Source organism: Siphateles boraxobius, unplaced genomic scaffold, assembly GCF_051911475.1.
Source record: "Siphateles boraxobius isolate OS27281-9 unplaced genomic scaffold, OSU_SipBor_1 130, whole genome shotgun sequence".
Classification (NCBI taxonomy): Eukaryota; Metazoa; Chordata; class Actinopteri; order Cypriniformes; family Leuciscidae; genus Siphateles; species Siphateles boraxobius.
The window spans coordinates 19,233,422-19,257,200 of record NW_027508734.1 but is presented as its reverse complement, the minus strand read 5'-3'; the positions used below and the strand labels follow the sequence as shown (position 1 = coordinate 19,257,200).

The 23,779-nt window shown below is 39.0% G+C and overlaps 1 protein-coding gene across 7 annotated transcripts in view; it reads right to left on the bottom strand.

The window, feature by feature from the left end:
- Window positions 1-23,779, bottom strand: part of tub (TUB bipartite transcription factor) — a 100,248-nt gene that overhangs the window by 42,304 nt on the left and 34,165 nt on the right. For 2 of the 7 annotated variants that reach the window (XM_077228482.1, XM_077228485.1), the window contains exon 1: window positions 7,024-7,497. The exons of 3 other annotated variants lie outside the window; for them this stretch is intronic. In XM_077228482.1, coding sequence (XP_077084597.1) covers window positions 7,024-7,061 — 38 coding nt within the window. In that variant the 5' untranslated portion in view covers window positions 7,062-7,497. Of the gene's footprint in view, window positions 1-235; window positions 375-1,249; window positions 1,350-7,023; window positions 7,498-23,779 lie in introns of those variants that run through there. 2 more of the 7 variants (XM_077228487.1, XM_077228483.1) reach the window with 2 other exon arrangements.

The following is a 23,779-nucleotide window of genomic DNA, read 5'->3' as shown; positions in this document are numbered from 1 at the left end:
CCTTCACTAAAGTCTGCTGCACAAAACATGGTATCAGTATTCCGTATTTAACTTATCTTATCTCATACAGCATCATTAAAAGAGCTGATGTCTAGCGACTCCAAAATAATCATATAAATAAATCAGCGATTTCAAATCATTTGGTCTCCATTTACTGGTCATTAAACCTAGAATATGGGCAGAAGAACAGTATGTAAATGGTACGTATGAACATCATTTTTCAAAGGACAAAGACATGTTGCTCATGCCTATGATTCATTGTCCTCTTTCAGGTCCTGTGAGGAGGGAGGTCTCTGGTGAGACCTTTGTGTTCTGCCTGTCCCTCCTCTCGTTCCCTTTAATCAGCTATGACACATTCACTCCAGATCCCCTTATGCATTTCTGCCGCCTGTTATTGCTGAGCCAAAAGCTATGTTAATTAAATGGCAATGCAGGGCTTCCTCTGTGGTTCTGGTGGGTCATGCGGAGAGAAGAAGTGTGACAGATCAAGGGTGGTGTGGAAGGATTTGTGTTCTGTAATCTGTAATGCACAACCAGGGTGTAGCTTTCAACATGTGGTAGGAACATATTTTACAATCAGAATAGAGAGATGCACATGTACAAATACTGTTTAGAAATCAAGAATTCTGCCATCTTTTATATCTGTTTTGATTTGGCATCCCTCTGGATGTCATCAGACAAAACAAAATAATTATAAAAAGATTTACAGCAGTTTGGGTTCAGAACACAACAGGCATTTTACTCAATTTCTTGTTGACATTATAAAACACACACAAACATGTTAATTAGATGCTCTTATTTTTACTTTCACAATAAAAAAATATGTTCAAACACCAAAAGTCGAAGGATATGAAAACTCTAAGGTCTTTGACAGCTTGTTGATTGTATATTGGGGCAGTTGTTATTTTCACCCCAAGTAACATAAAAGGTACATAATAACAGTAGATGATAATAGTAGATTACATATAGTACAAAAAACATATATTGTGTTTTTGAGAGGACAATAGAATAACATTAAGAACAAAAGATAGCTAAAATGACATACAGACAAACTAGACAGACAGAATGAGTGATAGGCAGACTTACAGAAAAATACAAAAATAGTTAGATAGAACTATAGATTAAACGACAAAACGATAGATATAATGGCAGAATGATAAGTACAACAATAGACAACCATAGATAGAACAACAGAATGACAGACAGACAGACATTTCGGAAATTACTTTCAAACCAGTAGCATACCAACCAGCAAGGAAATTCATGTTGCTCTAAGCTTGTCTTTTCAAGAGGATTATCTTTTTCTCCTTCTCTCGCTCAGAAGGATCTTCCAGAGCCCAACTAAAAGTCTCTACTTTCCTATTTAAACCTGAGAAATTTCACTCTTTATAGACTGCCAACACTGACACCATTTCTATCACACATGCACATGGGCACGAAAATACATGCCCATGAGCACACACTCATTCAGAAATACAGACACCTATTACTCACAAACTGACACAAACCGCAGGATACAGAAATAGTAATGCGTACTTGCAGACATTCATGTTCCCCCTCCTAAAGCTCAAATACATGCACACATGCACAAAGCATAGTGTCTAATGTCAGCAGTCAAGGGTGTCAGTTCCCGTCAGATTGGCAGATAATGACATAAACAGAGCGCTTCTAATGAGGGTCAACAAGGGATGAGAGAGAAATTGATATGTGCTGACAGCTGCCTACAATGTGCGGGAGAATTTCTCTCCCTCACCAACAAGCTTCACTGATGACAGTGACAATTCACTTTGTGTGTCTTTGTGCGTGTATATGCATGTGGGTGTTTCACTGTATGTGTGTATTGGAATCAGAAAGTTATGTTTGCCGATTTGTATTCTTTTCTTTTACCTGTTAATTCTCAAACAAAAAGTACAAATGCACTACAGCAGGGTTTCCCAAAAGTGGTTCATTATAGTTGATAAAAAGCTAATTAAATTCAAATTTAAAAAATGTGGCTGAACAATTAATCGAAATGAATCTAAATTAGTGAAATAGCTTTGTGTCATGAATAAACCAAAGGCTGTGATTTAATTAAGTATATAGTCTGTTGTGGTGCGTGTGCCAGAGTGAAGAGCAGCACTTACAAAACAGTAATGACCTGAAGGAATGTTCAGGCATTAAAGTGCCCCTATAATGGTTTTTCATTTAAATTTATACATTAAGGAGTATGGATGCATTTACACAGCACTACTGCACAGTTCAATTATGAAGAAGGTCAAAGAAACCTTTTTGAGGTAGTTTTAAAGACTTTCTTTACTTTCTTTAAGTTTTTTTTTCTCAGCACCACATCTTTCTGCATCTTTTTCTCTCAGTGCTTTCCACCTGCAATGACACTCTTCTTTTGACCCTTTCTTTTCACGACTATCTGCTGCAATTTACTAAGTGCATCACAGAACAACAAAAAACGTAAAACTCTACATTGATCAATTTAAGGCTCTGGACAATTGCCCCAGACTGTTAATTTTTTCAGTCTATACAAGGACATTTTGACTGAGGAAAAACTTAAAACGCTATCTATCCATCTATCTAATATAATTTAAAAAAATGCTGCTGTTGTTTAGACAACATTTTTCTGATCTGGAAAAAATTCTTAGACTGTAGCAATATGTGGACATTGTAAGGACTCTTTAAAAAAACGTGTTCTTTATGTACTTGCACGCTAGCATGACAGCAATCAAATGGAAAACAGGCAATGGTAGTTATCTTTCCATGCTTGTGGATAACAAGGTCAAGTCAAGTCAACTTCATTTATAAAGCGCTTTTAACAATATGGATTGTTTCAAAGCAGCTTTACAGTGTTAATAGAAATTACCATAACAGATTGTTTAGGCTTTACCACAGCTCTAGAATAAAGTTATTGTCCAGCTAAAGTTAGTTTTGATTAATTCTTAACCTCCAGTGAGCTCTGTGTGTGTACAGTATGTGTGTGTCCATGTGTAGGGCCTGGCACCTAACAGAGCAGACTGGCCCTCAAATAAACTGGACAAGGCTGTGAAATTAGTGGATGTGATGCAGAAGGTCCAGCTGAGGCAACCTCAGCTCTGCCAGCACGATCTCTAAGCTCCATACATTTTTCATCGCAAGCCCCATCTGCAGGGGAGGAGATGTTCATCACACCAGGAAAAAAATACCATGAAGGGCCCAACGGCCCTGCTGACTGAGGGAGAGATAAGAGAAGGACACATTTGCTGCCTGCGCTCGCTGCTACCACAAAGACCAAGATCCAGATATTGCTGCATTACCAATCTGCCTGTAAGCAAGAAACTTAATAGCAGATCGCTCTACTGCTGCTCCTCTTTTGACCTACTTTCTTTTTTGGATGGAAATCATTGCCTGAAATTCATATATGATTGATTCAAATGTTACTTTGCAGCTAACCACAACTCTAATATACAATATGGAAGGCACACAGTATTTAATATATGAGATCACCTCATTATTCATTTGGGTCATCCATTTCTGTCCCCTGATGGAGCCTGGATTCCTTGCCACTGTCGCCTTTCGCTAGTCTGTGTTTAAAATAATATTTTAAATAATATTCAAAATAATATTCAATAATATTATTGATTTGACTACACTGATACTATCAGATGAGAACAAAACTTGAACTAAATTAAACTGAATAAATTACAGTATTGTCATTTTAGAGCTACTTTTTAGCAGAATTTGATGCGTCACGTATTTGATAGATTGCATCACTGATTCAGTTATTTTTCTGTTTATTAAGCTGCTTTGAAACCAAAAAATAAAGCACTATAATAAATTTGAAATAAAGTGCTACAATAAATTAGGGTGACCTGACTTGCAAAGCTAATCTGTTCCTGATTCCCAACTATTTAGCATAAATTTGAGTCACGAACCACTCCGAGTATAACATTACAGGTTTTCATTTCTTCCAAATTACAGTAGTTATGGCGCGAATGCAGCATAAGCTTGTTGTTTTGGTTCAGGAGGAACTGTTTAAGGTTGCTGCTCTTTCGGTTGTGGTGCTCGGTGACTGACATCTGTCTAACCTATATCATGAAACGCGCCGATGACGTGAAGCCTGCGCGGAGGTATGGAAATACATTTGCTGACAGGCAGCTAGGACATTGCATCATTGCATTCAGACTGTAATGCAATGATTGGATGAAGATTTAGGTCCTATGCCAAATACAATTAGACCACTTAACTTAGTGATTGTTATCAAGATGTGAATTAACTCTCAACCAGCATAAAACTAATTTTTTTTGCACATTTGAGCACATTTGTATCATTTGAGATTTTTTTTTTCGGGTTTGACTCATGTATGCATCTCTCAAAACAAGAATTTCCATTACGGTTTCCTTGAGCTCCTCCAGTGCCAAAGCTCGTTAGATTTCTCAAATCCATTCAGGTCACAATCACAGATCTCACACACAGGAAACTGGGGTGTGGGAGAGGGCAGATCTTCACAAACAAAACACACTCCCATAGAGACAGCCTTAGACCCTCCAGGGTAGGTTGAGCGGTACCTTTAGCTTCCTGCAACAAGCGGCAAGTGCTCCCTGATGTAATCTTTCAAAGAAAGAGTGGAAGAAAGTAGGCTTGTAACTTATAGCAACCAAGAGCCAATGGGAGAGCAGAGAAGGCAGTGCAGCCATGACAATGAGGCAGCAGCAAGACTAAACATAAACCAAGCATGGCTATGTTCCTATATACAGTGATAATCACTGACCTCCATGCCAGATGGAAATACAAGTCAGGAAAAATATAAAGCAAAATATATGCAAATAATTTTTAATGATGAGATATTAGCCATATTAGGGAAAATATGGAATTAAAATAATACATATTAACACTAGCGTTTAAAAGATTTTTCTTTACATATATTAATAATATTAAGCAAGCGTGCATTAAAGGTGCCTTGTGTCATGTCCGCCAAAAAAAATCAATTCATACTCCACATTCCATACCAGATGGGGGCAGTATACCTCCAGAAAGTGAGTTGGTCTACTCTAGAGTAACAAACGAGAAACGGCATAGTCTCTATGCTCCGCCCCTACCTTCACAACAACCCTATAGCCATAGCCGAACCAACTCCTAATAGAGGACGTTTTGACTCCAGAGGAACGTTGGTTGATGTCAAGTGATTTTTAAATATGACATCTTCAAGCTACTCCCCTTCACCTTTACCAGTGAATATGTTCATATTCGTTTTGTTCATATTATGTTTTTATTGTTAGTTTGAATTACATTAATTTGACGGACAGCATTCGCTGATATTGACCAAGTTAGCGCCATTCAGAGCTGCCAACTCTCACGAATTCACCGTGAGACACACACAATTGACACTTTTCACACGCTCTCAGTCACGCCACACATCAATTTTGTCACGCACAGAAAAATCGCAAAGCAAAGAGGACACGGAGATCGACAGACTAGACAGAGCAGGTTAGTTATGATATAAAAAAATCTCAGCTCTCAGATTCTGTCAATTTTTTTAAGCAATTCAAACAATAAATACTGTTTTGGCGCTTGTAAATTTACATGACAGATCCCTAGCGCACGTGAACCGATCATCTCTACTAGCTAATAGTAAAAAAACACGAACACTGTTGAAAGATACAGTAGGCTACAACTTACCAAAATGTATTCCTCATACATAATATCGACCAATCATTTTTTTTAATCAGCGTGCAGAGGTCAATAACATAGCTGGAGAACAAATATGTCAGATTTACCTCAGCAAAGCAATTTAATAAACATAATATAATTAGCTAATGTTACATTTTATCATCAGCTTGGTAGAGACGGGCTCTGGTAGATAACAGGTGAAAACCGGATCGGATCTATGGATAGAGCTAACTATCAAACACGTCAGGTTCAAGTACGCCCACAAGCCGTGCGAGTTATTTGTGTATTGCAGTTTGGCTGGTGTTGCCCGCATACCGCCTCCCATGGCCAAAACTGGTATTATGACACCTGTCGGGCCGTGGTTAGTAATTTAGCTTGCTAATTCAGGTTGATATCTCTGCAGCACTATATATTGTAATTTTTTTAATGACATCATCGCCCTTTTTTCTTCTCATTCTTTTTATGCGTGTAGCCACTTTTTTGGATATTTTTACCTCAATTCTTACACATGGCACCTTTAAACGGATAAAAAGTGACAGTAAAGAAGTTTACAGTGCGGTTAAATAAATGCTGTTTTTTTTAAACTTTCGATTCATCAAATAATCCAGTTTCCACAAAAATATTGAGCAGCAAACTGTTTTCAACATTGATAAAAATAAATATTCCTTGAGCACCAAATCAACATATTAGACTGATTTCTGAAGGATCATGTAACATTGAAGACTGAAGTGATGGATACATTTCATTTTAAAATATATTAAAATAGAAAACAGTTATATAGATTGTTACAATATTACTGTTTCAATTTATTTTTGATCACATAAATGCAGCAGCTATATTTATTATAAAAACTATAAATTCATAAGCACACCTTTTTGGAAAATATACCACAATATAGTACAAAACAATTAAAACGTTGCCATTCCAACTTGTACTTCAAATTCTCACAATCTCAACAAAATTTCATCCATGCTAGCCAGCTAAATAGCATTTTAGTCTCAAAATTGTTTCAAAAAGTTCTCAAAGCATAAAACACATACAAGATCAAAATATACAGTCATAAGATAAGGTATAGTGATAATGCAGCAGTGACAGTTACATCAACTGGCTCCGGTAGCCATCGGCCCATCTTTATCATAGAGTCCTGTAATAGATATGATATCAGACCAGCTGATATAAACAAAAACCTCAGCAGCAACTACACAACTGGACACTCACATGCTATGTAGCTCTGAGTGCTGCATGAGAAACTCAAGAGTACAAGGACGAGAGAATCACCTTTGTCACCTTTGCAGCCCTGCCAGCATTATCCATTCATCATCCTCGATCCCCTATCACATATATCTTCTCTAACCAAACACATGCAAGCTCACCGATAAACAGATGTACCTGTAAGGGATCCAGTCCGATGAGTGTTTGGAGCTCATATCTGAGCGTGTTGAAAGGGTTTCAAGTGTAGCGGTGTAGGACAACAGCAGCAGCAGCAACAACAGAGCCCATGCAGCCCAACCATCCCCTGCACTTCTGTCTCCGCTATCTACAGATCTAGTGTCTCTTCCATTCACACAACCCCTGCCTGCAGTCTGCAACGGATCCTTTTCATCATGAGCCGGACTCAGCTGCCTTGCTGTGAATCCAGTTCCCTCGTCATGTGCCGTTTTCTTTCTGCTTGTTCACAATCCCTCGTGTTTTATTCTTCCGTTCACCTTCACTACATGTCTCTCGTCATCGCCTTATATGCTGCTCTGTATACTGTGGCTCTCGCTCTCCTCAACTGCGCCTTGTACCGACTGCTTTATTCCCTCCCTTTTCTTTCTCTCTCTCTCTCTCTCTCTCTCTCTCTCTCTCTCTCTCTCTCTCTCTCTCTCTCTCTCTCTCTCTCTCTCTCTCTTTTGTGCTCTTTCTATCTCTCTTTCAGACCACTGTCATTATAACCTTACACACGGCCCGAAGAAGGGGAGAACATATAAGAGTGAATCCCTTTTGTCTAGCTGCTTTGATGTTTGTCACGATGCTCCGCTGGTCTATCAACACACACACACACACACACACACACACACACACACACACACACACACACACACACACACACACACACACACACACACACACACACACACACACACACACACACACACAGACACACACACACACACACACACACGCGCACGCACACGCACACATGCACAGACACACACACAAACACACACACACACACACACACACACACACACAAACACACACACACACACGTAGTGTTTCCATGTTTTATGGGGACTTTCCATAGACATAATGATTTTTATACTGTACAAACTGTATATTCTATTCCCTTACACTAACCCTACCCCTAAACCTACCCATCACAGAAAACTTTCTGCATTTTTACATTTTCAAAAAACATCACTTAGTATGATTTATAAGCTGTTTTCCTCATGGGGACCAAAAAATGTCCCCACACGAACAAGGATTTCAGATATTGCCATCCTTATGGGGACTTTTGTCCCCATAATGTAGGGTTTACCAGGCCACACACACACACACACAGATATACACACAAGGCTCTGAAAAGCGGGAGCCTCAAATGTGTTTTCTGAACCATGATTTATTCATCCCTTCATTCAGAGCTGGGCTCATTAACATGGGACACAGCAGCGCAGTTGTAATTGTCTTTGATTTAACATGCTGAATCCAAACTCAGCACACCATTTTGTCTTTGTTTATTGGCTTTGCGCTTTTTTTTTTGTCCCCTTGGTACTTCACTCAGCTACATGAGGGTATGACTTCATATACATATTTTAATATCAGCATTATCACGCAACGGCCTTCATTAGCTGCCGCCAAGAACAAAGGTAAATGAACTTATCACTATTGTGGATGTTGTATTTTAATTATAAAATTTCAAAATGATATTCAGAATTCAAGAACGCTACATGACTTCTGCTATATTTCTGCTGGATTTAGGCAATCATAATGCGGTGGTTCCTAAATGAAAAACAATTTTCTTCAGCTTCCTATGGTTATTTGTCCTTCCGTATTGGTCTCAAGCGCACTCCTGTGAGCTTTCGTGTTTCTCTGTAATATCCTCAAGCAGCCTGAAGCGTATTCTGTTTTACTGTATATCAGCTTTCTCATCTTTCCTCTGGACTCCCTCATCTTCCTCAGTGTCACACTTAGTCATGTTGATTTAGCTCATGGCTCAGGCATGCACTCTTCCTTGACCAATAAAATGCTCCTGGTGCTTTGTGTGCATGTTGTTTTTGCTGTTAATATGAATCAGAATATAAGTCAAATCAACAAGGAAACAAGTAAAACTGTAGCACATTATTTCAGGAAAGAACCACGCTTGTACACAAGTCTCATGTAGCAGCACTCCTCCTGTTCAGACAGGAAGAGTATGATGTATGACATGTAAAGCGATCAATCACAATTGTTTTAGCGTACATTTTATGCAATGCAAAGCGCAGTCCAACAATGATAGACTGACGTGGACAAAAAAAAATATTAAAAAAATAAAAAAGCATGTCAGAAAAAAGCTGAAATTAGGTAGAGACATTGTAACGAAATGAAAATTCATCCTATCTATTTTTTTAAATGCATGCTATTGTGAATATATGTTTTGTTTTCCACATTTTTGTGATGTTGTAATTTTTAATAAAAATGTCATAACTGGATCTTCAGGTGAAAAAAATTATTGTTGACGAACATGAAGCAGAGCAACAACCCACTGCATGATGCAGCCTCTTGAATGCAGTTAGAATGCCCTTAAAATTCAAGATATCAGGGCAAGTACTTCAATCCCCCTATGAGTTTCTGTCTCATATTTATATCATGATATAGTTAAGAAATATCACACGAGTAACAAGTGCAATATCACTCAAGTGATGTTTTTGTCCCGAATAGCAGTGCAAATGTGATATTGATTTATTACAATAGTTCAATAAATAAGAAGTTAATATTGTGTTATATTTTAAACACAATATTGTATGCTTTTGCTCAGTTTTGCCAACGAAAATATTACCTACAGTTTAAAGCGAAAGCAGAACTGTTGTGTTTAATTTCTGAATGAATCCACGTTTTGAGCGAATCAATCGGATGAACCAATGATTCAATTGCCTATTCACAAAGAGAGCCATTTACTTAGTTCCTGAATTGAGTATCATTTACAGTATTTTATATACATTAGATTTACTTCTCAGAAGGAGCTTTGACCGCTCTAAGAAATATAAATTTCCCAAAGGCAGCTTTGTATTTTTTGTTATCGGAGTATGAGACCATCAACACTTACACAAATATATCTGATTTCAAACATTTACCTGAAAAAAGGAACTCAAATCAATGCATTTATTTTGATTTGGGCCACATAACACCCTTTTATTATATCTCTCTGAAAGGAAGTCACTGCTTTCAGACAATAAAACTGAAGCCAAAGACCAGCAGAACATCTGCCCTGTTCTCAACTGGTGTTCAAAAAAGAAACTGATACTATCACGCCACTATTCTGTGGCCAAAGCAAAGTTGTTCATCAGAGACCAGCAAACCGTCCCTGCCCGGGAACCGAGGTCAACAGTCTTCCTAGCAGCGGTCAAAAACAACGAACACGGTGGTATTTTGCTGGATCACAAGCACTCCGCTACGCTCCAGCAGAGGGAGAGCAGGTGGAAAAGCAGCATGGCTGGTAAATATTTGATGCTCCTGCAAGACGCTTGAAGTCACACTATACCGAGCTCATCGCTTGGGCAGATCCATTAGTGAAACCTACGGCTACCGTGCCTAAAATTATGTAGCCCCCCATCAAGCTGAGCTAACTGCACGCACATGCTGCTAACTCGATTGGCCAAGTCCCAAAGATAGTCAATAAAGTGTGACACTGGCACAAATGCTAAGTAGTTATTGGCTTTTTTGATGCACTGTAGCGCTTCAGTACTGAGAAGAGCTTTGACAGGGGGTCTCTGTGTAGCATGGGGGCTAGCTAGCATTGCCAAGGCCGGCGTGCGGGCAGCTGCAGAGCCACAGTATGAAGAGCTTTGTTAATAATGCAGAGACTCCATTAGCCATGCAGGTCACGAGGTGCCAACGGTCGCCGATGAATGAACATAAATCTACACCGCTTTGTGTGTGGGAGAGTATGTGAATGTAAGATCTTTCTTTATTATTCTGATCAAATGACACTGTCATTGACAAGTAAGTATGTGTGTAGCAAAATGTTTTTTTTTAATGCTTTTTTGACTGTCAAATTGCACACAAAAAAATCACTTTCACATATTCTGGCCTTCCAGCATTGGCTACCAGTTAAATTTAGGATTTATATTAAGATTTTGCTCTTTCTTTTTAATCAAAATTGAAAAGAAAGTATAATATATAATAATAATAATAATAATAATAATAAACATTTGCAAATCATCATTATTTTGTATTATTATTATTATTATCAGTAGAATTGAATAATAATAATAATAATAATAATAATAATAATAAGTCGGTTCTGTTGTTTTCTTGGATTAGCAGACCAATGATTTGAAATAAGATGGTTACTGTGCAGAACAGAAGATATATAGGGAGGTGAAGAGTCTTTCTCACTCTCATCTTGAGTGCTAGTGAAGTGATTTTGCAGGCAGCACATCTGACGACACATCCTGACATCCCCTTTGATTACATTATATATTCCTGCTTCTGCACACTACCTTAAACCAATCCCAAGGATTTGGGGACGAAGATTCACAAAATTACATTACAATTACAAGGAATAAATACAAAGTTAAACTAAACTTCCATGATTATCTTCAAGGCTTTCTCTCTCCTCGTTTTATGTCAATGGCTCATAGATTTAAGCAGAAACTGGATCACAGAACCACAAGCGATTTCAAGCCCATCAGTTCTAATCTAAAACAATCTAATGACCTCTTCATTGAAAACCAGTCAGATGGCAGCGGTTCTCAATGACCTTTTGTCTGCTACAATTGTGAGGATAAATATTTACTGACATCTAATTGAGATTGCATTAGCAGTGGCTGGAAATCCCGAATGGGCAGCTGGGCAGTTTGTAGAGGAGGGTCTATGCAAACAGAGGAGTCTTTATTCCAAACGGAGGAGTAAATCTTTATGTGGTGAAGAGTGCCGAGAGATGGGGAAGGGCAAAGAGGAAGTACGAGAAATGTTGGCTGATGGTCTGCAGTCTCATCTATAGGGTGACATTTAGATCTCATTCACAGATTACTCATAATAAAAGAGACAGACACTGGAGGTGTACGTATTGAAAAATACAAAACCAAGTACTTCAGTATTTCCAATTCGTTCCACAAGGTAATGGTTTGTTGAGCATGGCTGCATTAGCTTCTGCTGATAACTACATAGTCTAGCAGCAAAGCATCTTTCTGCATTGACAAATATTCAAAAGTATCCATGTCTTCTGCTGAAATCAAACATTTTGCAAGGAAGAATTTTGTTATATAGTAGATATTTTCGCCAGTACCTGATTTGTTTTAACAGGGCTCTTAAACTGTATGGACTGGGTGTATTTTTCCCTGTCTTCCAACTTTTAAATTCCAGCTCAGGATCAAAAAGTCACATATAGTTCACGTAGAGTTCCAGGTCAAGTTACAAGTGTAAATCTCAAATTCCTTTTTGTCAACAATTAATTTTCTACATGCTACAGTATTACAAAACCTTATGCAAGGCACTTAATTTCATTAAAAATATATATTAGTAGAGGAATTTGATCATACAATTATACTTATCCAACAGAAAATGCATGAGGTTTTGCTTGAATCAAAAAAATGTCATTCTGTAATATCATTTACTATTAATATTAATAACAGCAATGGTGCTACCATTAAAAATGAATGAGAATGGCAAAAAATACTTGATAATATACTAAAACCTAAGACTGAAATATTTCCCTAACAGACAGAAAAAATTAATTGTCTCTTTTATAAGGCTTCACAGCTCTGATTACTTTCTTTACAACAAACACAGTCAGATATTTATAAGATACTTAAAAAAAATCTATTTAATATCAAAGTCAGCCTTCATGCTACCAGTCCAAGTTTCCAAATGCTCTGAGAGATTTATTTTTATTTTTATAATTTTAAGTAACTGCCACTGCATTTATTAAGTGCATAATATGGTTATTTTGTCTGAATTGTCAAATTGTCTTGTCTGAATGGTGACAATTCAACAAAGGGTCTACATTAGCTCTCTTAATGAGGCCAAGTCTTTATCCCAAATCTCATGCTCCCTCATTCATTTCATTTAGTGGAGCAGAGCTTCAGGTTAAATATGCCCAGATTAGAAACATGTTTCAGCTCTGGAGAGCACTATGACATGGCTAATAAGCCAGAGACGTTCCTTAGGGAAGTGAGAATGAACACACTATTCCACTACTGGATTTTTAAAAAATCATGTATGTTCTGTCATCATTCACTGACCGCCATGTGGTTCCAAATTCGTATGACCAATAAACTTGCCTTCCACTGTAGCTCTCATATCTGATTTGCTTTTCTGCAAAGTACTCCGTACATTGTGATTGATCATGATTGACATGCAAAAGCCGTTTGACATCACTTTGGGATAATTAAGATGAATGTTTATGATAGCATTAGAGATCGAAACGGGATGCTTTGAATAGGATGCTTTGAATAGGATCATCATTGATGCCATTTGTTCCGTGCTAACTGATTGTCAGAGAAGGTCATGGAGTTTTCAGGTGATGTACAGGGGCTGAAGGCACAATGAAATGGATTCCAAACTAAAGCAGTACTTGACACTCCCAGGCAAGTAAATTGAACAATCACAAATACAAAAACTTCAGTGCAGAAGTTCAGACAAGAGGAAGAGACACACAAGGTTGTCTGCAACCTCGGGGTAATGACTGCGCACAAGCACTCGCCCTAGTTCTGCAACAGAACTTATGTAATGTGTATGAATGAGTATTTATGCTTGAAGGCAAGTATGATGCCATGCCAATAACTCTTATGGCTGGACATCCATTCTGTCACGGCACGCACACGAACAGGTAAGATCCAATAGCTTTATTTGGGTAATCCGTAAATCATAATCCAGAAACAGGCAAAAGGTCGATATCCATGTAAGCAGTCCAAAACACGAACGAACAAACAAACAAAGCAAAGAAAACTCTGGGAAGCGGGTGACAGGGTACAAGGACTCCGTGACGAACACTAACACAGACAGGGAATATATACACACAGATCTAACAAGGTGATGGGAAACAGCTGAGTACAATGAACTGATGAGTGACAGACAGAATGCTGGGAAATGAAGTCAAATGTGAAAGACACAGTGAGAATGAGGACCTCTAGTGACAACCCAGGGAAACACAACCAGACACTGTGACAGTACCCACAAAAAACAAACAAAACAAGAGTCCAGGAAGGAGGTGGAACGGTGGAGGATCAGGGGGAGGGATGGGGGGCCAGGTCCATGGAAGGGAACAGAGACAGGGGGTGATGGTTTTAGCCAGTGGCTAGGGCGAAGCAGACAGTCCATCGGGCGGCCAGGGCGAAGCAGACAGTCCATCGGGCGGCCAGGGCGAAGCAGACAGTCCATCGGGCGGCCAGGGCGAAGCAGACGACCCATCGGGCGGCCAGGGCGAAGCAGACGACCCATCGGGCGGCCAGGGCGAAGCAGACGACCCATCGGGCGGCCAGGGCGAAGGAGACGACCCATCGGGTGGCCAGGGCGAAGCAGACGACCCATCGGGCGGCCAGGGCGGTGACGACCCCTCGGCGGCCATGGCGGTGACGACCAGGGGAAAGACGACCACTCGGGCGACCACGGCACAGGAACAGAACCCGGCTCAGGAACAGCAACCGGCTCAGGGACAGACACCGGCTCAGGGCCAGACACCGGCTCAGGGCCAGACACCGGCTCAGGGCCAGACACCGGCTCAGGGCCAGACACCGGCTCAGGTAGAGACACCGGCTCGGGAACAGACACCGGCTCCGGCTCAGGAACAGACACCGGCTCAGGAATAGACACCGGCTCAGGAACAGACACCGGCTCAGGAACAGACACCGGCTCCAGCTCAGGAACAGACACCGGCTCCAGCTCAGGAACAGACACCGGCTCCAGCTCAGGAACAGACACCGGCTCAGGAACAGACACCGGCTCCGACTCAGGAACAGACACCGGCTCCGGCTCAGGAACAGACACCGGCTCAGGAACAGACACCGGCTCCGGCTCAGGAACAGACACCGGCTCCGGCTCAGGAACAGACACCGGCTCCGGCTCAGGAACAGACACCGGCTCCGGCTCAGGAACAGACACCGGCTCCGGCTCAGGAACAGACACCGGCTCCGGCTCAGGAACAGACACCGGCTCCGGCTCAGGAACAGACACCGGCTCCGGCTCAGGAGCAGACACTGGCTCCGGCTCAGGAACAGCAGACACTGGCTCCGGCTCAGGAACAGCAGACACTGTGGGTCCGAAAGGCATCTCCAAGATTCTGGCCAGACGCTCAAAGTAATCTGACAATGTCCCAGAGGCCACGAGAATGGGCCTCAGGGGTTCATGCTCAGCAGGACAGACGTGGAGTTCAGGCTTGGGCGGTCTGACGTGAAAAGTCGACTCGTTAGAACTGACGTGCATCATCTCTGTCTGGGCAGACGTGACGTGAACCATCTCTGCCTGGACAGACTTGACGTGCACAGTGTCTGAATGGACCGGTGCCGATTACCTTCTCCTCCTCCGTCCCCGGACCGCCGGACTCGGGACCACCAGACTCGGGACCACCGGACTCGGGATCACCGAACCTGGGACTACCGGAACTGGGACCATCGGAACTGGGATAACCGGACTCGGGACCACCGGAACTGGGACCACCGGACTCGGGACCACCGGAACTGGAACCACCGGAACAGTCAGGGAGGAAGTCCTCCTTCTCCTCCGTTTCGGAGAGCGAGAGTGCGCCGGACTGGACGGAACCAGCGGCAAGGGCTCTGGGCTGGACGGGACCAGCGGCGAAGGCTCTGGGCTGGGCGGGACCAGCGGTGAAGGCTCTGTCATCCTGTTAGGAGACACAGGCGTGACTGGTGTATCCCACTGGCTCCGATGATGAAGGTATCTGGTGAACCCCCAAAAGTCCAGAATCTCCAGCCCCTTCATCTCCCACTCAGGTAATGGGTCATCAAGACAGACATTAAAATAATCTTTCAATGCTGCATCGTTGTAGTCCATACCTCTAGATAGAGTCCAAAAAGTCTGAGCCTGACAACCCACCGTCCAGCCCTGCTGGCGTAGGTCCATCAAATTTTGGACTCGTCCCCTCCTCTCCTTCTCCGTGTTAGGGGGAAGGATACGAAAGGCCATAATGCTGGATCTTTAAGGTGACGGAGTATTTCTGTCACGGCACGCACACGAACAGGTAAGATCCAATAGCTTTATTTGGGTAATCTGTAAATCATAATCCAGAAACAGGCAAAAGGTCGATATCCATGTAAGCAGTCCAAAACACGAACGAACGAACGAACGAACGAACGAACGAACGAACAAATTAAAGAAAACTCTGGGAAGCGGGTGACATAGTACAAGGACTCCGTGACGAACACTAACACAGACAGGGAATATATACACACAGATCTAACAAGGTGATGGGTAACAGCTGAGTGCAATGAACTGATGAGTGACAGACAGAATGCTGGGAAATGAAGTCAAATGTGAAAGACACCGTGAGAACGAGGACCTCTAGTGACAACCCAGGGAAACATAATCAGACACTGTGACACATTCATACTAATTTAGGGGTGAAGCAGAAATAATCCTTCTAGTATGCTGATTTAGTGCTCGAGAAACATTTCTTTATATTATTAATATTATAAAATATTAATATTATTGAAATTGTGGTGTGCTACTTAATAATTTTTTTGTTTGCTTAATTAGGTGATCAATTTAATGTATCCTTGCAGAATAAAAGTACAATTCGTTTTTTAAGGTATATATTAAGGTATATAACTTTTGAGGGTTAGTGTATTTTCATGAACAAAGACCCATTACATATATATATATATATATATATATATATATATATATATATATATATATATATATATATATATATATATATATATATATATATATATATATATATATATATATATATATATATATATATATATATATAGGTTTAAAATAGGATCTGGAAAATATTTCCAGGGCCTAGTTGTTAAAAAAAAGAAGAAGTTTGATCTGGATCAGAATTATCTAGATTTGAAAATACCATGTTTTGCTATCCAGGACCAGGTAATCTTTACTTTTGTGCTGGTTTTTCAAAGCCAAAATAGGGTTGGATCACCCTGATCCAGATACACACTTTTTCAGATTACCAAATCTGATTACTAGTGCTCCAAATGGGGTTGGATTTTACAATGAAGACTGATAGTTATGTAAAGAACAACCATAACCAACCAGTCTTTAGAATTAAATAGTAATAGTATGAAAATTATATATATATATACTTTTTTTTCTGCAGATTATCTAGCACCCTCTTCTCTTGCAGCCCTTTTTAAAACCTGCTGTAGAGTTTCACAAGAATGCCACAAATCATGTTCAAATTTGCAAAGATATCAAAGTTTGCAATCAAAAGTCTGAGATTTAATTATAGAATACATTCTCATACTCATTCAATATAATTATTTTTCACCAAAATAGTCCAATAAAAATAGTTTTGTGCTATACTTTTTCTGTATGATGTCAACAATTTGTCTCATGTGTCTATTTTCATTTCTCCAAAGAAATATCATGAGAAACATCTCAGACAAAGCTGATACTTACAATAAAAGAAACATACAACCGAGACTCAATCAAGTCTCCTGAGGTATGAATGCAATAATAGTTTTCCGATTCAATTTATTTTTGTCACACCTAACATACTATTTCTAGTAGCTGAAAAAATTAACAAGTCAACTGAAGCTGTAACAGTACTTGGCTTTCTTCTCTCATTCCAGTGTCCAGAATGCTCAGAATTTTAAATGAAAGTTAATTTCCATTTCATCAAAGGAGCAGCGTAACACACAGCAGCTGTGGCACTCATGTAAAGCGCAGGTGCATGAACCAGAAGGCACAAGGTGATGCAACACTACTCTCCACACTTTTAAGCAACTCAGCCACACTGCGGTCCACAATTCCCCAGCTCCACTCCAGCACCATGCTGAAACACTTGCGCATACATCGAAAGTGATCTGAGGTTTATTAACTTCAGCATGGTCAAGCCACTGATGCAGTAGACCTGGAGAGATCCCATCTGTCATTCTGATAACTGTAGCAAAAGATGACTAAACAATGTGGATCCCAATGTGTCTTATAAACAAGATTATCATGAAGGATCTGCAATGGCTAAATTACATACTGGTGGTTAAATAAAATAATAAACAGAAAACTAAAACATGTTCAGAATTACAATAATTCCGGGTTCTAGATACAAAGCTAGTAAATGTGTTTGCAGGGGTGAGTGATGAGCATTGTGTCATGCATCATTCTTCTTTTGTCTAGGAAAACATCACAAAATGCTTTGAATCTGAATCTACCTCAGTGATATCATCTGACAACCACACAGCTCTCCGAAATGCCACAGCTAAAATCACCTTCATTTTTCACTGTCAGTGCAATCCACACAGGCAGTGGGATTTAATTTGAGGCCTTTTTAGATGATTTAAGACTTTAAACCTAATAAAGATTCGTATAAGTGAACGATATAGTGACCAGTAGTGAGGTGACGACCAGTGACCTTAATAACCTATGCTCAAAGTGTCCAAGTCAAAATCCAAAGGAGGAAAACGGACTACAGTTATTTGTCTCTGGTAGTGCTCAATCAATCAAACATCTTTGCTCGGAGCATTGGACGAATACCAAACTATCAATATATCAATATGAGTACATGTGATGAATGAAATGTTCTTCTTATCAATAATCCATTGGGACAGTATCCAATTATCATAGATAATGTGATTAATTCTAAAAATATATGGAAACATACAGGGTTGCCCTTGCTTGTCTACCTTGTGAACCTAATCCTTTTTTTTTTTTTTTTTGACTTGGCAAGTACAAAGAAGAGCCACTCCAAGGGGCAGCTAATTTTAGTTACCATGGTAACATATATGTGTGCATGGTTGTCAAGGTAATGTCATTACATCAAACAGGTGATGAAGAACAAAAAGTACTCTAAAGGCCTCGTTTACACTGTCAGTGATATGTGACCCCTCTTCCGATTTTTGCTCATATGTGACACGGATGTGTTCTAAGACCGTGTAAACAGGAAAAAAACGCATGCATTCGGATATTTCAAGATCGGTTTCGGGCCTCGTTCATATGTGGATATAAATCAGATATGTGCCAATCCGACTGTCATGTAAACAGGCAGATCGGATTTTCTGGGGCAGTAGGCTAAGAATACGCGGTTTAATGACGAGAGAAACCCCGGCGCGCATCTGCAAAGGGACGGAATGCTGTCGTCGTAGGAGAGGAATGTGGCTCGCTCATCCTAAAATTTCGGACCCACTGCTCCTCGTTAAAGCCAGCCACAATCTCATGGAAATGCGTATCACGTATTTTATTTCTCGTGCCATTTACGCCAAAAATAGTTTTTGCGAGCATATGATACGCAGTTTTCGCGTGCATATGATATGCACTTTATGGCATGTAATACACACGCACTCCACACCCATAATCCTACCCAAAGGGTTAACAGTGTTTATATTATGCACGCAAAAACTATTTTTAGCATATAAATGGCATGATAAATAAAATTAGTGGTATACCCACTTTCATGAGATCGTGTTGTAGGCTATGTTCCCTACAAGATCTCTCTCGCACACAATAATGTATATGAAGCATATTTTCGTCCTCCTCCACCTCAAAATCATGGTGTTTGGCGAACTTCGCATAGGCCTATATCGCAAAGCATATTACGAGTTCGTCCATCTGTGCAAGTACCCCCTTTAAGCATGCGCGACGTTTCAGATAGTATGCCAAGTGTAAACACATAAATCGGAAATGGGTCACAATTGAAAGCACGTGTAAACAGACGGTCAAAAAAATCGGATATAGGCAACAAATCAGAATTGGGCATCAAGACCTGCAGTGTAAACGAGGCCTAAGAAGATTCAATTATTGTGATATTGTGAAATTAAAAAAAGAATGATGATTCAGTGAAGCAGATTATTTGACTTTAAGTATGAAGGTCATGTTAAAGATTAGTAATAATATTATTTTCTTTTTTACTATGATTGCATTATCACTATTAGTAGATAAAGTTAAAGACAGTATTTTAAAGTTTGTCATCTTCACAAACACTCCTGTTTCTTATCTTGAAAATATTTCTAGCACCCCATGGTGGACAGTAAAGTCTGTCACAGCCCAACTTCCTGAAACAACACTGACATGCCAGTTATTTTAGTATTATCTTATATAATATTATAGTATTTATTATATTTTGAATATACACTCTCATACAATAAATTAATTCTTGTATATTAAAATTTCCAGTTTTCATTTTATTTTTGTTTTCAGTTTTAGTAATGTTAGCATTTCATCTCAAACTTATTTTATTTCAGTTAATTTACGAGGCAGTATTTATCATTTAGTTTAAGTATATCATCTAATATTTTTATGTGATTGCATTTTTATTTCAGTAACCAAAAATTGTTCATAAATGAACCATTATAAATGCCATTATAAATGAGCAGGACATGTCCACCCTATGTTCGCCCGTCCCGTTTTGCGAGATAATTAATACATACATTCATTTTTTCCCCCATAAACACGCTGCTTCTGGTGACACGTTTAATTACAGGACCAAAATACCACATCTAATCCTTCTTAAATAGCACTGAATGAGGACCAAAGAATCCCAAGTATTACACCGTTCCAATATTACAGGTTACTTTATGGCATTTCTGTGATTACGCACGCTTGTCTGTGAGTGTGTCTGCGTTTCACACTGTCGCGACTGCTACTAATGACATGACGTCTTTTCAACGTCTGGCTGCTTCATCTAACACAAGCACTGCAACACTAGCCCACAACCATAGCAACAAGAGACTAATTACTGCCAAAAAAAAAAGCCAGAACAAAATGGAACAGTGTCAGCCTATGAAGCACATCATGTGCAGTGCAGCCCTCAGCTCTGCTTTTGTAGTCGTACTCGCATACGGCGATGAGCTATGGAAGGAGATGCCTTATCACTACACTGCAGACAGGCAACATGACAACAGAGAAGTGAGCCATGCAGAGAAACATGAGTTTGTTAACTGCCCATGCTGATATACATCTGTCTGTATTTACAATCTATAAATTACACTTATAGAAAAAATACAACCAATCATAGATATAAAACAGAATTTTTTTTTTGGAAAGCATCCAGTTGGTTTTCATTAATTCAACAAGCCACATGCTATTGAGTTCAATGAACGGATTTACACTGACATCTAGTGGAAAATAATATGATATGACCTCCTGCATGATCAGTTTTTGTCCTGTTTTCTGCTAAATTAACATTGTACCATGGAATTAAAGTTTAGACATAAATTCCAAGACACTGAAATGTATGTATATGAAAAATAGCTATATACATTACCGTTCAAAAGTTTGGGGTTGTTAATATTTTTTTTATGTTTGCAAAAGAAGTCTCTTATGCTCACCAAGGCTACATTTATTGGATTAAAAGTTATAAAAAAAAAAATATTGTGAAATATTACAATTTAGAATTTTAAAATGTAATTTATTCCTGTGATGGCAAAGCTGAATTATTGAATTGGAATGAGTCTTCAGTGTCACATGATCCTTCAGAAGTCATTCAATATGCTGATTTGCTGCTCATGAAACATTTCTTATTAATGTCACTGTAAGATAGATAGACAAATAGTCAATATTAGACATTTAAGTTATATGGTGATGATCAGTAAAACAAAAGAATGAGAGTGTTCTTAATATACCAATTAAACTTAAATATAACCAGTAACCCTTGTGTTTATGTCAATACCTAGCAATAGCAGTTAGCATTCCCATTCACCTCAAAGGCTGTTGTCCATTACCCCGGACATGAGTAGGCTTCAGTATGTAATTTTAATTCTGCCATTTTTGCTCATTGGCCGCAGGAAAATTATTTCCTGATATGCTGACAATGCTGATTCATTGACTGGCAGACTGACTTAAGTTATTTTCGTGCTTTTAAGAGCTGTCAAAAAACAGTCACTCACTGAAAAAAGATTTAAATATAAAGAAATATAGGACATTTAAATGTTGCTTTTTTAAAACAAAACAAAAATAGCAAACACGCTAACCAGCCAAACACAGGCCTATTGGTTTAAGCTACTGTATATAGCCACAAGATGGAGCACTAGTCTTGAATATTAGTCTCAGCAGTTTCACCAGTGTAACACACTTGTATAAAAACATCTGATGTATCCATCTTTTCATTCTGATATACAGATGTATAGGGAACAACAACAGCATATATAATATTTATTTTAGTACAATCTTAGACCTCAAAGAACAAAAATAACTGAATCAGCCACAATCTGAACCAAACAATTTATATAGATAATGTCAGGACAACTTGACAAATAGAAAAGGTTATAGTTTATAGTTCATATAAATTGTGTCCGTTTATTTAATCAGTAAGCCTACTTACAGCCTACAGCTTTACTAAAACAACATTCATTAATCACCCTTCCATGCCTTAACACATATGCATGCATGAAGCTTTAACACCACACAGCACCTGTGGAGTTCATTCATTTATATTCATGGGGATGTGTGCTGGTCTATAAGCTGCTCTGCACTTAGTACAGAAAATACAAGTAATCTATGTGAAATTCTATCCTCAGAGTCTCCATTTCCTGTGAACATAAGTGATGGGTTTCTTTATTTGCAAATCTACACTTAAATCATCTAAAGGTGCATGTAGTGTCATATTCAAAGCATATTCTCTTAACTCAGTATGGATCTCTAAACAAGAGACTATCTCTATGAGGGCCAGTGCTTCAAATAGCACCACAGGGTCTGTTCAAAAAACAAGCAAATTACCTCAGCTTTCAATGGCCGTATTACATATTACATAACTAACATATAGCTGAGTTAATAAGAATCGAAACTCTATATTTTTTACATTTCGTTTCTTATTGGTGCACATCCGGAACATGGAATGAAAAGATAATATAACAAAACAACATCGTAAAGATCGGTTTACCAGGTTTAAGATAATGCAGTGTTTCCCGATCTTTTTTTGCCTTGTGTATCCCCAAAGCCAGTCCTGGCCTGTGGGTTTGCGGGTCATGAAAATGGGCCCCATTAGTATTTTAATGGACTTTTAACAGACATAACTTTAGAAAGCACTGCTTATGTGTGTAGTTGACAAGTAACAATAACTTTGTTTCCCCATTCTCAGCATCTAACAGTATACTGAAATAGTAGTGACAAATTAATTCATAGTGTCATAAAAACTGTATGATAATTGTACAACAGAATTAACAAAATCATGTTTAAAATGTTTTAGCTTGAAATTTAAAACTTAAAAAAAAATACACACAGAACTTTGAATGTTTCACGACTTCACACAAATAATCGGATAGAATAAAAGTGTATGTATATTGAGGTCTAGAGGTCAGAATCTGGCCTGAACCCGGAGTAATCACCCCTGAGTGGGACAGGAACCAGCCGAGAGTGAGGATTTGAGGTAAAATTGTCGAAGAAAATAGGTAATATATATATCCCGTCTCGTGCTGAGGGGGTAGATCGAATATATACTATAGTATACTACAATATATTTGCACTATAGTATGAATCACGTACATCAAAATTAGTGTAAACAAAACATTGGACAGAACTGTGCAAAGTGAATAAAAGCTAAAACACCAATGAAAATCCGGTACAGCAAAATATTATAAATGAAATTAAATTATTTTACAAATAAAAAACACATCTCAAAACATATTAAAAATATAACAAATATAAATATAATAAGGGATGACACATACCTACGAGAGAGCAGAGGAAGTAGTAGATACGGTGGGTTAACTGTGTGTAGCTTCATTGCTTATATTTTCACACCATGTGATTTTTTGCAGTTTGATTCTTTATTCTGATGGTGTTTAAATTCATTGCGCAGATTAATTTGAGAAAACGTGAAACGATTATA